The 16996-nt window shown below is 35.3% G+C and overlaps 1 protein-coding gene across 2 annotated transcripts in view; it reads right to left on the bottom strand.

Annotated features, from left to right (window-relative positions):
- LOC145693862 (CXXC-type zinc finger protein 1-like) overlaps positions 1-16996 on the bottom strand; it is a 149094-nt gene that overhangs the window by 128315 nt on the left and 3783 nt on the right. For both annotated transcript variants that reach the window (XM_081770052.1, XM_081770053.1), the window contains exon 2: positions 8502-8623. In XM_081770052.1, the coding sequence (XP_081626178.1) occupies positions 8502-8623 (122 nt within the window). The remainder of the gene's footprint in view (positions 1-8501; positions 8624-16996) is intronic.

Raw genomic sequence — 16996 nt, 5'->3', positions numbered from 1 at the left:
TCGGTTCCGCAGTCACCGAAGGGTACGGTGGACGTAAAGCGGAAGTGACAGTAGTCACGACAGGTAAGTTTTGGGGAAACGAAGAAGTTACCATAGTAACTGAAGGACCTGGCATCATAACCGGTTTCATATTGTTAAAATTGTACATTCCCGGTACCGTGTAAGGTACTGGTACTGGTACACCCCCATACATCGGAACCGGCTGAATACCGTTCATGGGTCTAAAGTTATTATTTCTATTCTTGTCCCATCCTTGTTTCTAGTTTCGATTTCTTTTCCAGTTATTGCGGTATGATCTCCCGTTAAAATTTTGAGGTTTATTTCCAAATTGAGAATTAGAGTTATTTTCTCTTCCCCCACATTCATTACGAATTGGCTCGGTTTGTACCGCATTATCGGTTCGATTAGAATTAGTCGGTAAAAAGAATGTTTTCCTAATTTGGGGTTTCCTAGGTGGAAATTTTGAATTGCCCTGATTTCCTAACGAGGGAGTTGGACTACACTCTAACTCAGCTATTCTTAACATCAGATCCTGCACTGTGCTAACTGAGCCTAGTTTCAAAATTTTTGCTTCTTCCTCAGGAAGGCAGTCCAGATCAGATCCTTCAACTCTTGATCCGAAGGTGAAGTTACAATTGAATTGTATTTCTCCACAATGTGACGCACAAAACCCAACAAGGAAGCATGTTTTGACTTATCATATCGTAACGAGTAGAGGTGGCGCTTTTGTGCCCTCTCTAGTCGTTCTGATATGTATTGAAGCTTAAAAAGCCGCACAAAATCAGGGAAAGATTTTATCTGAGAAGCAACACTACGATACCAAATTTTAGCTGACTTTTCTAGAACTCGTCCCACGATATATATACGATCCCTATCAGTGTGAACGTACATACTCATCGTTTGTAAGAGATCATCTAGAAAGATTTGCGCTACCCCCTGCGTCAATTGGCCGTCAAATTTTGGGAAGTGATGAATTTCTTTGAGATACGTGCCAGCCCCCCTTTTATATGAAGGACTAGTCTCCCAAGGTTTAATCTTTTGATTTAGCTCCAAACTCATTGGATTGTCCTGATCGTTAATGACCAGATCTCTATGACCACACTGATTTTCACTAATCCCCGTACGGACCGATTTCTTTGTCTTTTTCTTCCTTTTTAGCCGATTAGGTTTACGAAATTCTTTGCAGCATTTTTCCGAATCCGTCGAAGACGAAGAATAATTCATGTCGTTCTCGGTGTCATTCGCTAAAATATCATCAAGTTTGAATACTGGAGTTCGTGGAAGTGCATTATCATCTCGAACCGATCTACGACTTTCAAAAGGAGTTTCAACTAAATTTAGTTTAACACGGTTCTCGATCAGATTTTTCAAAGATTCGGCATTTCGTTCACATCGATCACGACTGTGACGATACGCATCAATTACATCTTTTTCTATCGATTGAATCATATTAACTGTCTTTTCGTTAGCTTCCCGAAGTTGTCTATGTTCCTCAACTTGCCTCTCTTTTACATTTTGCAAGTCACTAGTTAATCTTACATTTACTTTACTAATGTCACATTTCAAAATTTCCATATCCTTAGCCAAAGTTTCGACCTTACAATCTACAATTTCTGCAGTTTCTTTGCAAGTTTTATTTGTGTTTTCTAAGTCCGACCTAACCTTGGTAATTTCGACATTTAAATTATCTACTTCTTTACTACAAAACTCTCTGACATTTTCTATAGTTTGACCTAAATTTTTATTACTATCTTCCAATTCAGTTCTTAACTGTGACACCTCACGGTTCAAATCACGTTTGACAGCGGATAAATCCTCCTGTACCGTGCAAAGAGATTCTTTAATCGTAACAATGTCACTACCTAACTTGTTTATGTCAGATTTTAAATCATTCCTACCGGCATCCATTTTACCGCTCATGACAGACATTTCTGTTCGCAAATCCTTGATTATTCCAATCAATGTTTTAAGCAATGGTCCCCCACCAATTTCAATTTCGGGTACACCTCTCTTTTTCGGATTTCGCACCACGGGTGGTTCAGTTTCTGTATCTAAAGCACTATCCAATTTACAGTCGAAACAAACCCATTTACTATTAGTGGTACGTAGCACTTCCTGTTCCTCATCAGGAATATTCAAACAACGGATGTGGAACCATTGGTCACACGTTTCACAGCGTATGGATACACTGTCACTAGAACTGTACTTATTGTCACAACATTTGAAATGTTCGGTAGAACCATCTACACTAAGACTTTCGTCACTCATTTTTGCATTAATTGGGTCACGCGTCTAACAACTTATCATCGTCATATCCACTCATTATTTTATCAACTCATTACTTCACATACTTACCTCAGTTTGGTACACAAAACAATAATTATAAAAATATATTAATACATATCCTTGGCTAAGGGTCGCCACTTATAACAACACCATCTCAGGGTATTGAAGAAAAAAAAATATCAAGGTTATATTAGACTTAATGTTTGGGTTGTGTTAGCTTTAGAAAAGAAAGAGAAAAAAAATTGAAGTTACTATCTATCATCAGAAGATTTCCAAATTCTTGCTTTGTGGCCAACCAAGAGTAAGTTTATAGATTATATTTGAAATCATAAAGTTAAATTTTCATGACTAGTTTATTCGTGCCATTTGTTAACAATTACATTATAACAGATCCAAAATTAAAAAAAATTGTCATTAAACATTTGCCTCCATCGTGGTATCTCAAAGATACTTTATCAACATTTTATGAAATTATGTTATCATAGTGGTTTAACATATTCAGATTATCAGACATGATTCTCAACGTTGATACATATAGGAAATTCTTAATACTAAAACAAAATTTGGCGATCCATCCTCTCTACTTCTATATTTATAAATAAACGTTTTAATCGGGCGTTCGTTCTTTATGATATCCCTGTCGTTTATCAAATGAAATACAAACGTAGGCCGTATCATTGCTACTACAACGACATTCTTTTAACTTACAGTAAATAAGTAGCATCATTACTTTATATTAGCCTACTCATCATTCTCATAATATCTCTAATATGAAAGCACTACTATTAATGAAAAAGGATATATTTACAAATGTCTAGCGAGAACGAAAAAAAAAAAAATGAAATCTACATATACTCGACAGGGTCCAATTACCGAAACGCCTTTTAAAGAATTATTATCATTTTTAACTTATTATCTTTGTTTACAACTAATTAAACTTATAGAGGGATGGATACGCATAAGGAATCATATTCTACTTGAGAGTGGCAAGTCGAAAAACATTCCAACACTATTGGTTTCCGATGAGGCAAATATATAAGTAGGCACGAACATTTAATTTCGCACTGTAATTACGGCACGTTCAAAGTAAATATCTACCTAAACTGAAAATAAACAAACGTAGCCCGAAATAGTATTTTATAAATAGTAATATCGAACTCCGGAGGTATGTCCAGAGTAAAGTTCTCCCGCATCGGCACAGACCGATTATTCGTACTCATCATGATATGACATCATCATCGGAAGACACGTTACGTTCAATTTTCCCTCACCTACAAAACTAAATATATATATATATTTGGTGCAACGCAATGTGATAAGACATACGAAAGAAGATTTTAAACTACTAATGTATTAAGAAGCACTATGAAAGGGCACATGACGAAATAGTAAAAGACACGTTCAAAGTACAATTTTACCGACATTACACGTATTTACTATATGAAAATGTATCACAAGGTAGTATCACAGAGTACACGACAAAATATGGCAAGCACGTATACAAAATACATCACAAATTGATATCGAATGGACACACGACAAGATATAGGAAAGCACGTTCAAATCACAATTGTTACCGGCTCTACACGTAAGAAATGGAAATTTTATCTAACCTACACGCATGTATCACAAATACTAATAAAAGGACACATTAATATATTACAGCACTCTCAAAGAAATTTCATCATAATGTTTACAACTGACATACATCACGGAGCAATATTAAATCAAATGACAAGGATTACAAAGCACTTAGATTCTCAGATACGAAATATTCATAGGTACGTTCATAGTATAGGTTTTCCTAATAAAATAACATATATCACATTGCGATATATAAAAAGGCACGTATTAAATTTAGAAACATGGATAAAAAAAAAAATCTCCTAACCTAACCTACATAAATACTATGGATCACACATTTACAATTTAGACCTAACCTAACCTACAACAAATATTTCACGGAATAAACATCATTATGAAACATAATTCAGCAATGTGTTAACATAACCCTATCTAACCTAGACATTCAAAATTCTCAAGGTACATTGCCATCGAAAGGTGCGTACAAAGTAAAGTATTACCCTAATATCAACATACACATTTTCAAATCCACGTAGAGACACACATAAGATTTAGTAATTCAATTATACATGCTTGTATATGAGTGGACGACGATTGATAAGTTCAGAGACGCGTAACGCCCTTTAACTTAGTTACCCATCCTGATTCTTAAAGATGCCATTTGTTGAACTGCTATACTGTTTATAGAAAAATAAGAAAATGGATGTTACCCAATTATCCGCAGGTTTCACAGAATAGTCCACAGGTTAAGCTGGGTGATCAAACTCCAACTTCGCAAAGTAGGTTTCATCTACTTGCTTATTTAAATATCGAGAGATGATTCCTCCGGTATACTGGCTCTACATTCCACGCTCGTAGGATGTATTTCCGGTACGCCGCTGCCATCAACTTCGATAAATTATATCTCCCACTCCATTACTGTATATGTCTAGTAATGGCGGAGATGACATCCGATGGCTTGTAGCCGAAAGAAGGTTTTACTAAATTTTTACCTCGGTTAGGCTCCTCAATATCTATTTTCTTCCAAATAACATATCAGGTTACTCTAAAGTATAATTTTAACTAGGTTGGAGGCCGAATTGCACTTTTAGTTGCGAAATTTCTAAATTTTGGAGGAGCTAACCCTAAGCCATCATTCTTCTACACTGAAATCTATCGATTCACTGCGTCATCTTACACTCGTAGCCAGGCCTCGATAAACGCGGTGTTTAATATTATATCTTCGACTATAATTATCACAGTTTTACCATAAATACATATCGATACAAGAATCTAACCGTAAAAATCATGAATCTCTATATCTATTTTTAATATCTAACTTACCACAAATCCTATCTAATAATTTATCAGTAGGGGGTTTGATTATTTCAGGCAGTTATTTACTCTTTTCTATGATAACGAGAGACTTACAATCACTCCTAAACCGCCATATTTGAAACTATTAGCTTCACGTATAGCGATTTGAACGCCCTCTTGCAGCAATAACCAGAAAACCCGCCATGACGGTTTGTTTCAAGTACGTAAACAACAGCCCTAGCACAAGGAAAACAGTGGGTAAATATTTTGAGTAGAATTTTTAGTATCACTTGGTTTTACTTATATTAATTGTTCTAAAATACTGTATAGACTGTAAAGAAACGGTTACATGGTTTGAAGTGAATCGGTAAGAACTAGACTTAAAGAAAATACTCAAAATTTTAGACTAAATTTCCGGATGTGTTTACGTGCGTATCTCATATCAAGATTGAGTACATGTATTCTTTAGTGCCATCCTTTGTACTAACAATACAAAACGAATTAACATTAAATTAGTGTAAAATTACACGTAACAAAACTGTGCACAGTAATACTATGCGGGAACCAACTTCGACTTCAACCGGTAAACATTACAATACGGACCCAATGTAACCAACCGGTAATCGGTCCGTTACAACTCACTCGCAAAGGACTCCTGATAAAAATACGTTGTACTGATCTTTACATATTTGTTAATACAACTGTGAAGAATCATTTCAGAAGGACAAAAAAGATAAACAGTTGCACAAGTGAAACCATTATACAGAATTACATATGGACAATTTCAAAATACTGCAGAGTACAGAAGAACTTATTCAGTCCAATTTAGTTCACTACGACTTTTATTAGTTCAAGTTAAAGAAATACAACTTAATTTGCATATCAGTAAGAAAAGTGAATAAAGATACAAATTATTTTGAGTCCACTTTGGTTCTGATCCACTTATACGTATTTGGTCTAGGAATTAATTCGTGCGGTTGGTACGCACACATTGAAGCTGTAGTACAAACACAAAATACATAAATACCTTAAGAAAAATATTGTCCATCGCTAGCCACCACTTTCGCCCATCTGTCAGGCAATGTACGGATTCCGTGGCGAAAGAAATCCTCATCCTTGGAAGCGATCCAGTCAGAGACCCATGTTTCGATATCTTCTGAAGAAGTAAACCGCTGTCCAATCAAATCGTTGTTCATGCAATCGAACAAGTAGTAGTCCGAAGGAGCAACGTCTGGTGAATACGGCGGGTGGGGTAAAACTTCCCATCCGACATTTTCTAAATAGGTTTTGACCGGTTTTGCGACATGTGGGCGAGCGTTATCATGTTGAACAATAAGTTGATCATGTCTGTTCTCCCATTCTGGTCGTGTTCTGGCCAGAGCTTGCTTCAAACGCATTAATTGTCGTCGATAACGTTCTCCATTCATAGTTTCACCCGGTTGCAGCAGCTCATAGTACACCACACCTTTCATATCCCACCATATGCACAGCATAACCTTTGCACAGTGAATATCTCGTTTTGGTTGTGATGGACCTGGTTCACCTGGTTTCACCCAGGCCTTTTTTCGTTTAGGGTTCTCGTAATGGATCCACTTCTCATCACCCGTAATAATTCGATGCAGAAACCCCTTTCTGCTCTGTCGTTGAAGCAGCAATTCGCAAATGGTTTTTCGTCTTTCAACGTCTCTGTCTTTCAATTCATGTGGAACCCAATGTGACATCTTTTGAATCATTCCCATGGCTTTCAAGCGTTTGGAGACTGTTGTTTGATCAACGCCTAATGCTGCTGCAAGTTGTTCCTGCGTTTGACACGAATCCTGCTCGAGCAATGCTGTCAATTCTTCGTCTTGAATTTTTTTTGGCTGTCCAGCTCGCTCTTGGTCTGCCAAGCCGAAATCACCACTTCTAAACCGTGCAAACCACTTCTGACACGTTCGCTCAGCTAGAGCATGGTCACCATACACTTCCACCAAAATACGATGACTTTCAGTCGCACATTTCTGCATGTTAAAGTAATGCAGCAGGACACCCCGCAAAAACACTTTATCAGGCACAAATTGCGCCATGTTCACTTAACTACAAACTGGTGTTGTTGACGCTTTAATCCACTGCCCTATACTACGAACGATACGCGATGACAGGGGTTTGCAACACATGTGTGGATACACGGAACTGTGGGACGCTCCGTTCGTTGCGCCATCTCTTGTCCACCCGCACGAATTAATTCCTAGACCAAATATATACATACCAAAGATACATCTGATTTCTATAAATGCTAATGTGGGGTTTGTATGACGATCCCCTCCCCTCCAAAAAAGTACGGCATTTCAATGTATTTTATCAAAAGTAAACATTTTAAAACGAAACAATATTTAGAGTTTTTCCTTTGATTGCAATTGCATAACAATATTAACAAACTATTAAAAATATCAGAAAAGAAACATTCATAAATATAAAAAAAAGCTGCTTTTGTAGTATAATCTCTTTGTGTAATAAATGGGGAATTTAGGTCTGAATATAATACGAATAATATACGGGAGTGAAATTTCATAACCTACAAATTTGTGCTCATCAAGATCTTACGAACATTTACACTTTTACAAACATTTTTCGTTTTTTTTTTTTTTTTTTCTGTTGGTTTAAACCAGCCAACTCTGCTTTAAAATAGAGGCCCAAATTGGCGGGGGGAGAGCACACGCTACTAACAGAAATAAACCACATCTATAATTACAAATATTATGAATGTTGCAACAAAAAGGTGTTAAAATTAAATACCGACAAACAGAAAGTAATTATTGAATTAGAACTGTGGCTTCAGTTTTGCTTTTAAAAAAATCTCGTAAACAAACAAAACGAAGTTCAATTATATGCAGAAGTCTTGGTGAGTATAAATATAAATAGCAAAGTATACGATTATTATTACTGAAAATTTAAGAATTCAATGCTGCACCTGAAATCACACAAAGCACCTGAGTCCAATGAGCGGGAAGGAGAGGGGGAGCTGAAGTATTAAGAGTTTTATGAAGGGAAGGCGCCTGGTAAACAAGATTCGGAGCCACTGCTTTAAAACAAATTAATTACACCAAACAACATATTTTTCTACCTGCAAAATATATTAAAAAAAAAAAAAAAACACTTATATTATAATGTTAATTAGATAGATCGGAACAAGACTCCCGAACTACGGAACTAGATATGTGTAGAAAATAGTCTGTGAATTTCAATGTTATACTTAATGTGATAAATATATCAATTACTAACTACTTTTAAAATTCACTATTAGGTACCAAAACTTCAAGTCACTTTAAATAAATCAACTAGTAGTGCGGACTTACATCATAAATCTTGATGAATCCGACGATCGGCAAATACAATATGCTTGTCCATCTTGCTTCAGCAAAGTGGCTATTTTCGATTTCCTCTCAGGAAGCATAAACTGTCTAGCAATTTCTTCTTTCTGAAAGAAAAATTGCATGTACGAATAAGGACAAAAGTGTATAGACTGTATATTCAAAACACACGTACTCTACAAAACAACGCATTTGAGCGATATACATGTAGAATGCAGTGTTAAACATGAAGGATAAATGTGGTAATACGTATACGTCTCCAAGTTAAAATGCTATAACTTGCGTTTGCCTTCCTCTAACATAGCTCTACATAAACAAATATTGCCAGAATACCTTTCACTAGCAAAGTATTAGATTTAGATCAGCAAGAACCCTAAAAGTACCGGTGAGATGATTTTCCAGTAAAGCACTCAATCCTATTGATAACAGCATCCGAACATGCAAAAAACAGTTTAGAAAACTAACAACAGGACACAGTAACTGTAAATCCGACTTTGCTGTTATTAACATGCGTTAATCGTTGATGTTAAACAAGTACAGCACACGATGTTGCTGGGAAACAGGGTTGGCAAAAACCATGATTTTTATTTGAAAAAAAAAAAAAAAAAAGGTTTTTTGGTTTAAATACTTTTTTTTATGAAATAATTTGCTCTATGTATTTATATTACATATGGACAGAAACAAGTTTATTTCGCCTTGGTATGATTATGCAACAACGGGATTATGCTGGAATGGGTCACATAAGCTTAAAGCGGAATCCAAACCCCTTCTCGGCTTACATCCGAGAGAAATTGTTCTCCATTTGGATTCGAAACCGGGACTAATTGGCCATAAATGCAATGAGTCTGCCGACTCACTGACGAAGGACTCTTGATAAAAATACGTTATACTGATCTTTACATACTTGTTAATATAACTATAAAGGTTTATTTAAGAAGGACAAAAAATAAACAGTTGCACAAATGAAACCATTATACAGAATTATGTATAAATGGGGAACTCCCGCCTTAGCCATTGGGATAATCCTGTTATTACTTTAAATGCAAAGCAATAACGAAAAAATCCTCTTATTGCTTCGCATGTAAAATTTTATGGTCAACGTATCATAATCAGTACGCTAAAACCGAGGTATTAAATTACAAATTTGATATGTAGATATCGTTCAATTAAAACTGAAAGTCCAATTAAAACTAATGTTGGAAGCTACATAGGCAGTCGATAAATTTTGCTAATTTTTATCATATTTAAGCAACCTTGGCTTCTTTATAAAACAACAGACATTCAGGGATATAATTTGGTTTCGTTTCGTGTGTTTAGGCTTAACACCCTTATCTAATATCGAAGTAAGAAGATTTTCGCTTAAAGTGACATTCGAACGGCTATTGGTTTACACTTCAAAAAAGGATTGTGATTTGACCGAGAATTGAAAATGGAATGCCATGATTAACAGATGAAAAGGAGATAAAACTAATGCAGATGGTTTGATGTGTGGAAACGTCACCATAAAGTTCATACGATTTAAAGCATTTTTTTTTGGGGGGGGGAGTTAAACCTTTTTTTTTTTTTTTTTTTTTTTTTTAGCTGGTTTAAGCCATGGTTTAAACAAGCCAACCCTGGAAACAATATTAAGAATTTCTTTGATTGCAGTTGCATAACAATAACAACAAACTGTAATAAAAATTACAAAAGAAACATTCATAAACTTACACAGAAAAACAAAAGTTGATTTTCTCTTGAGTAATGAATGGGGAATTTAGGTCTGAATATAATAGGAATAATATACGGGAGTGAAACGTGATAACCCACAAATGTGTGCATCAAGTTTTTATGAACACTTACACTTTTACGAACATTTTTGGTTTACACCAGCCAACCCTGATGGGAAATGATTTAAGTTATGGACCTGGACGCAATAGTGATCTCAGCAACCTAACCATCATTTTTGAATTTTCAAAAGATTCTTAAATGTCAGTGTGTCTTTCTATTTCACGCACTAATGGTTGTCTTAATCTTTTCTAAGCATATTACAAGGGCTTGAAATTCCGTTGAAAATACGAACACCGTTAAGGGTTTATAAGTGCTACAACAATGGAAACAAGCAGAAAATAATCCCCCAACCACGAATGGAATACACTGCTCTGATCAAGTAATTCATCCATGTAATAGCTGACACCGTAACTACTATTTGAAGCATTGTAGACTTATTCAACAGTATATAAACTATTTTTAAGGTGTATTATGTCATCAACTGAAACTGGTATCGATTTTTATATTGCTGAAAATGAATATAACCCTACAGAGAACTTCAGTGTTAGAGACATCAAATAAAGTAAATAAATGAACATCTTTGGAGTTCACATCTCATTAAGGTAAGCCCAGTACTCTAAAAATACCTAAAGGTTCTCTCAGAATCCTAAGAATAGTGTACAAAACCAAAGAACGGAAAATGCAAGGTTTAGACAGATACAAACTTCAGTAATGGTTTGGATCTCACTTTAAACAATAGATCTTATCTAACATAGTCGGTGTCCTTTAAAAAAAAAAAAAAATCTAATGAACCAAAGGCCAGAAGGTGACTCAGTGGTAGAGTGCCCATCTTTGCTGCGAGGAATCACTCGTCCGATTTCCGATCACGCGAAATTGTGATGGAAAATGCCGTGTCCGTCGGAGTTCTCTAGTTTTCTCACTCTGCAGATTAATTTACAACCATTAACTTACATGAATCTACATTTTCTTTAGCCTAAAGAGCATAACCATGGGAGGTAAAACTAAAAATTTCAGCCCATTTTCATTAATAAAGAAATAAGAGATAGGGCTTCGAATTTAGGTAACTAGGCCTTCCTATTAACGGATTTGGACTTCGTCTAAAATACTTTGGACAAAGGACAATTCGAGCCGCGAAGTCACAAGGTCACCAAAGTCGTCTTCAATTTGTTCCTCCACCATTTATATAATGGTACTAACATGGAAAAATATCAACCAAATACATTAAGCTGATCATGATATTCTATGTTATGAGGATCAATAGTGTTGTTAATAGTATTATTAGACTTCTAAATTATCCTACGCCTAAGTGTTGGAAATCTTATAGAATGGTTTTGTCCGTCCATCCGTCTATCGACAAGTATCACAACAAAAACGGTTAAGAGATATCGAGATGCCGTTTATTGCAATCGATTAAGCGTCCCAAAGATAGGTTTCATCTCCTCCGTTAACTATTCAAACCTGAACTGTTCAAATAAACCATTTCCGATTTTAATGTATAATGCCATAAAACGAAAACGGAAACAGATACAGAGAAGAGTTTCAAGGATAAGTTCTATCACCTTTGGTTCACTCTCTATCCAAATCGGAAGTGGTTCAAACTAACCATTTCCGATTTCACTGTATATCGAAACAAAACGAAAACGGTAATAGATTGCCTTTTTTTTTTTTTTTGTAAGCGATTCAGTGTCTCGAGCCTGAATCCCGAACACTACAAAAAATGGACCCGAACATACAAAAAATGGAAGTGGTTCAGATTTTATATTACTTCCGGTTTTAACATCTATTTCCACATAGAATAAATGATAAAGATCGAGATGCAGTTTTCTGGAAATGATTCAGCGTTCCAAGAATAGGTTCTATCTTCTCCATTAACCTTCTACTCAAACAGGAAGTAGTTTAAAGTAGCCACTTCAGGTTCCAATATATTTATAGCAAACCAACGAAAACGATAACACATAGCGAAAGCGTGTTTTCGCAAACAATTCGGCGGATCAATGCAACGTACCATGACTACCTCGAACACTCTACCAAAACAAGAACTGGTTGAAACTTTCTACTTCCGGTTTTAATGTTTCATAGAGCAAACGGTAGGAGATATCGAGATGCGGATTTCTGCAATTGATAGTTTCCCTAGAATAGGCTCCATATGTCGTCTTCTCCATTAACTCACTATTTAAAACGGAAGTATCTCAAGTTCCAGTTTCAACATTTAGTACAATAGAACGAAAAACGATAATATATAGCGACAAGCTGTTTTCTGCAATATATTCAGCGTGTCAAGACAACACGCCATCACAACCCGCAACACTCTACCGAACCCGGATTTGGTTGTAAATAACTACAACTACTTCAGGTTTCAATACTGACTTCCGTAGATCAAAAATGGTAAGCTATATGGAGATGCTGTTTTTCATTAAATTTAACTTACCAAGAGTAGGTTCTCTCTCCTCCCTTAACCCTCTACTGAATCTGGAAGTGGTTACAAATAACCATTCCTGATTTTAACATTTGTTGCTATAAAACAAAAATGGTAATAGATAGGACAAGTGGTCTTCTGCAATCGATTCTGAGTCTCATGAGTATACACAATCACAATCTCTTAATAATCTTATCAAAACCAGAAATTGTTGAAATTTACTACTACTTACGGTTTCAAAACCGGTTTTCGTAAAGCAAGCACGGTAAGCGAGATCGAGATTTTTTTGTAATCGATTCAGCTCTTCACAGGGTTACAGAAAACCCGGGTATTTTTGAAAAACCCAACCCACCTGGGCCCATATGGGTTTTTGAAATATTTCAATGTTCTTGGGGTAAAAGCGATCTACATTTCAAGACTGTTATTGTCACAACTTGCAACAAGTTTCTATTCAATGCATTTTTAAAAAAATGGCCGCCATTTTGAGGTTTTACATTGGATCGCCGAGAAAATTTACACCGCAAATTTAGAACGTCTCCTGCTTCTACTCGCAAATTTTCAACTTAAAAGTCCAAGAATTGCACCCTGTATCGTCGATACCCGCTAATTTGAAAAAATGACAGCCATTTTGAAATTTTACATTGGATCTCCGTCAAGATATATATATATATATATATATATATATATATATATATATATATATATATATATATAGCTAATTTAGAGTGTCTCGTACTTCTACTCTGCAAATTTAAACTTAAAAGACGGAAAGTTATACCTTGTAGTGTATAAAATAAATGTTTCAAAGTGTCTTATACGAAATATATATTTTCCAACGTAAAATAAATGATTTTATTGTTGAAGTATTCTGTTCCGATGCTTTGTGTGTTCAATTGCGGGAATTTCCCGACCATTTTCCTCACGACGGATTTCTCCCGAAAATGCAGCTTACTTTGCCGTACATCGATACTTCCATTAGTACGAAGTTTGAATTCAGCACTTGAAATGGTAAGCGCTACGTAGTCTTCATAACTCCGAGCATTAAGCTTCTTAAATTTGACAAGAATTTTAACGCAATTTTTATGCTAGTGTTGATTCTACAGAATGCTTATTTGAAGAGTAGCAACAAATGAAATATCAAATAATACTTTTGATGAAGTGGATACTTTATTAACAGACGAAAACCATATCCATGAAGAAATTAAATGTCGACTACAAGCAGGGAATTTGTGTTATTATTAAGTTCAAAATCTCATGTTGTCGCGAAGTTTGAAGCTTAAAATACATAAAATGATAATCATTCCTATTGTTCTGTATGGTTGCGAAACATGGTCGCTTACTCTAAGGGAAGAATATAGACTGAAAGTATTTGAGACAAGTTCCTGATACGAATATTCGGACCCAAGAGGAACGCGAATGGGGAACGGCGAAAACTTTATAACGAGGAACTCAATAATTTATACGGTTTACCAAACATCGTTAGGGTCATCAAATCTAAGAGGCTCAGGTGGACAGGTCATGTAGCCAGGATGGAAGAAAGTAGGAACGCTTTCAGTCTTAATTGGAAGACCAATCGGAAAACGGCCATTGAGGAAGATCTAGGCGCAAATAAGAGGACAATATTAAGATGGATCTCGCAGAAATAGGAATACAAAGTAGAAACTGGATCCAGCTGCCTAAGAATAGAAGTCAGTGAAAAGCTTTTGTGAAGGCGGTATTCAACCTTTAGGTTCCATAGACCATGGAGTTAGCAACAAATGACTGAACTATTGTTGTTGGAAAACCAAATTTTACTGAAGAATACTTATGTTACCATCAAAGGTAATAAATAAAACTAATAGTTTTACTAATATTGCCTTCATTTGAATTCAGGCAGAGCATGTACTATCACTATCTCAGATATTGTTGAAACTTTTTTAAATAGCAACTAGACATGTTTTAAGAGTCCCATATTTTTTTGTTTTGTCGAAAAAAAAGTTCCCGCCAAGTAATGGGCCATCAAAGACGGGGAGGATAATTTATGAATTGTAGAATGGAAAATGGTCTAATTCGGAGCCCCACCATTCAGCTATGGAGACAGGTAGAGTTATAATTCTTGTAGTTGTACGTACATAGGGATATAAATAAACTATATTTTATTATGGTTTTGTTTGCGCATGCGTATCTTTTTCTACATAAATTAATAAATAAACGTCAGTTTATCTGAAAAGTCTAAGTTTGCGAATTTTTTTCGAGTACTTCCGGTTCGAATTTTAAAATTCTGTTTTCACGGTTGGTAAGACCTAGTTACCCGCTTCCCGAAAGAAAGAAAAAAAATGTATCGCTTCTGTGTGCAACCGTTTTGTCGCAAAAAATTCCAGAAATTGTAAAATTTTCAAAAATCGCCATTTTCTCGAAAACACCATCTTTTAAAACGGAAATTTTGTCAGGTGGTTCAACTTTACGTGAATAATAAACACACCAAATACCATTCTCGACCAATGCTTCATGAATTAACTACAACCTTTTGAAGTTAGCCAAGTTTCGTTAACTTTGATGTCACACTTAGCAACACTGGAAACAATAAAAGTGCAATGATTTGACGATATTTGAGGTTCACATTTATTAAATAAAGAATAAAAGGTTTTCTTGGCATGTTTTTTATCATTTTGATCAAAAAGGCTCTCTGAAATAGTAAAATGAGCCTTCCTTCTTCTCTTTGGTTTTTTTATTCCGAAGTAATCACTCGGGAGGAACAAATTCTTTATCTTGCTGGTGCATAATTTCATATTTACACCTTCTTCCGTGGTCACAAATATCTCACACACATTCACGTTGTTCACGGTAAATATTAAAAGCACTCTTTACACAAATAATCATCCTCTCCTAATACTACGTTTTGGCAGACGCGCTGTACACAATACATATATTTTACCGAAAGATAAAATTTTTGTCAAGAATTCTTTCTGTACACAATCCTCTTATGCCTTTTAGAATAATCAATACATATAATAGGACCTTACTGTAATAAGACTTCTCACTGTTATTCACACAAACACTAACTAGTGCATACAATGTCATGTTACCAGTGAAAACAATTTTCATGGTTCCAAAGAACACTAGGACGATGTTCACGATACTTAATCATGTAATGAACTGTTTCGTGGTTGCAGCAGAACTTCTTGAACAAGTTCGAACTTGATGCGTGGAGTTACGAGAGGTTTTGCAATAAAAAATAAATTTTCTTCTTCTTCTTATTATTATTATTATTATTATTACAACTTACACAAACGTAGTTTTTATTCGACATTTTGATTTTACTAATGATGGCAAACATCAAGTGAAATTCACATTTAATGTTGCAACCTATCAATAAGGCATGAGATAAAATCTTTTAATGAAATACATGTAAGTTTTCGAAAACTGCAATGGTGGAAAATTGTTCTTCATGTGATGTTTACAAGTACTAATGAATACCAAATATCAAATAAAAACCACATAGTGTCATTTGGAAACAAATAAAAGTTCTACCAAGTTGGCTACACTGCCAACCGAATTGCAACGCACGTAAAAATTATCATATTGATACAAATCAACTTTCGGAACTTCATCATAACTTTAACACACAGTTTTGATTTAACGTGAAATTTATATTTTATCATCCATTGTCGCGAGCCTATTTTAGGTCCCGAGTTGGAAACCCTGTAACTCGAAAACGAAGCGGAATTCGACTTATGTTTATAGGAACTTTTCTACTGGATTTGATGTCAGGATTCATCTCTCAAAATTTTCATACTCCCTTTCAAATCGCCTTATGTATAGGACCTAAATGCCCATAGGGAATATTTATATTCCAAGTACAAAAATCGAAATTTCAATAATTAATTGCGAATGTTCGGGGCTACAGCCGCATGAACGGTTAACGGATATTAAATAGTTAGGTACTTCTCCAATACATGTAAAAAATTCAGATTTTTAAAAGGTGGATTTTTTGAGAAAATGGCGTCCAAACATGGCGTTTTAATGAAATTTTCTGCTTTTCATCATGCTATAACGTCAGATGTAATAATTAGAAACGCAAGTCCTTTACATTTTCAAGAGGCCTTATGGAGTAGATTTCAATGCTAGAAGTAGATGATTGACATTGCTCGTGAGGACAGAAAAAAAAATGTTTGAAGTTAGCAAAATATTCACCAAAGTTGGCAACATTGCGAGTGAATTGCGCGATTCCTATTGGACCAACAGCCGAATTTTGGCCCTCCACCGAAACATACAACTTTATACTCTTCCTGCTATTGCAATTGTGTTACTAAGTACA

Source organism: Thermobia domestica, chromosome 1 (genome assembly GCF_964235325.1).
Source record: "Thermobia domestica chromosome 1, izTheDome1.hap1.1, whole genome shotgun sequence".
NCBI lineage: Eukaryota > Metazoa > Arthropoda > Insecta > Zygentoma > Lepismatidae > Thermobia > Thermobia domestica.
The sequence above is the reverse complement of the archived record's forward strand: the minus strand, read 5'-3'. Positions and strand labels throughout refer to the sequence as shown.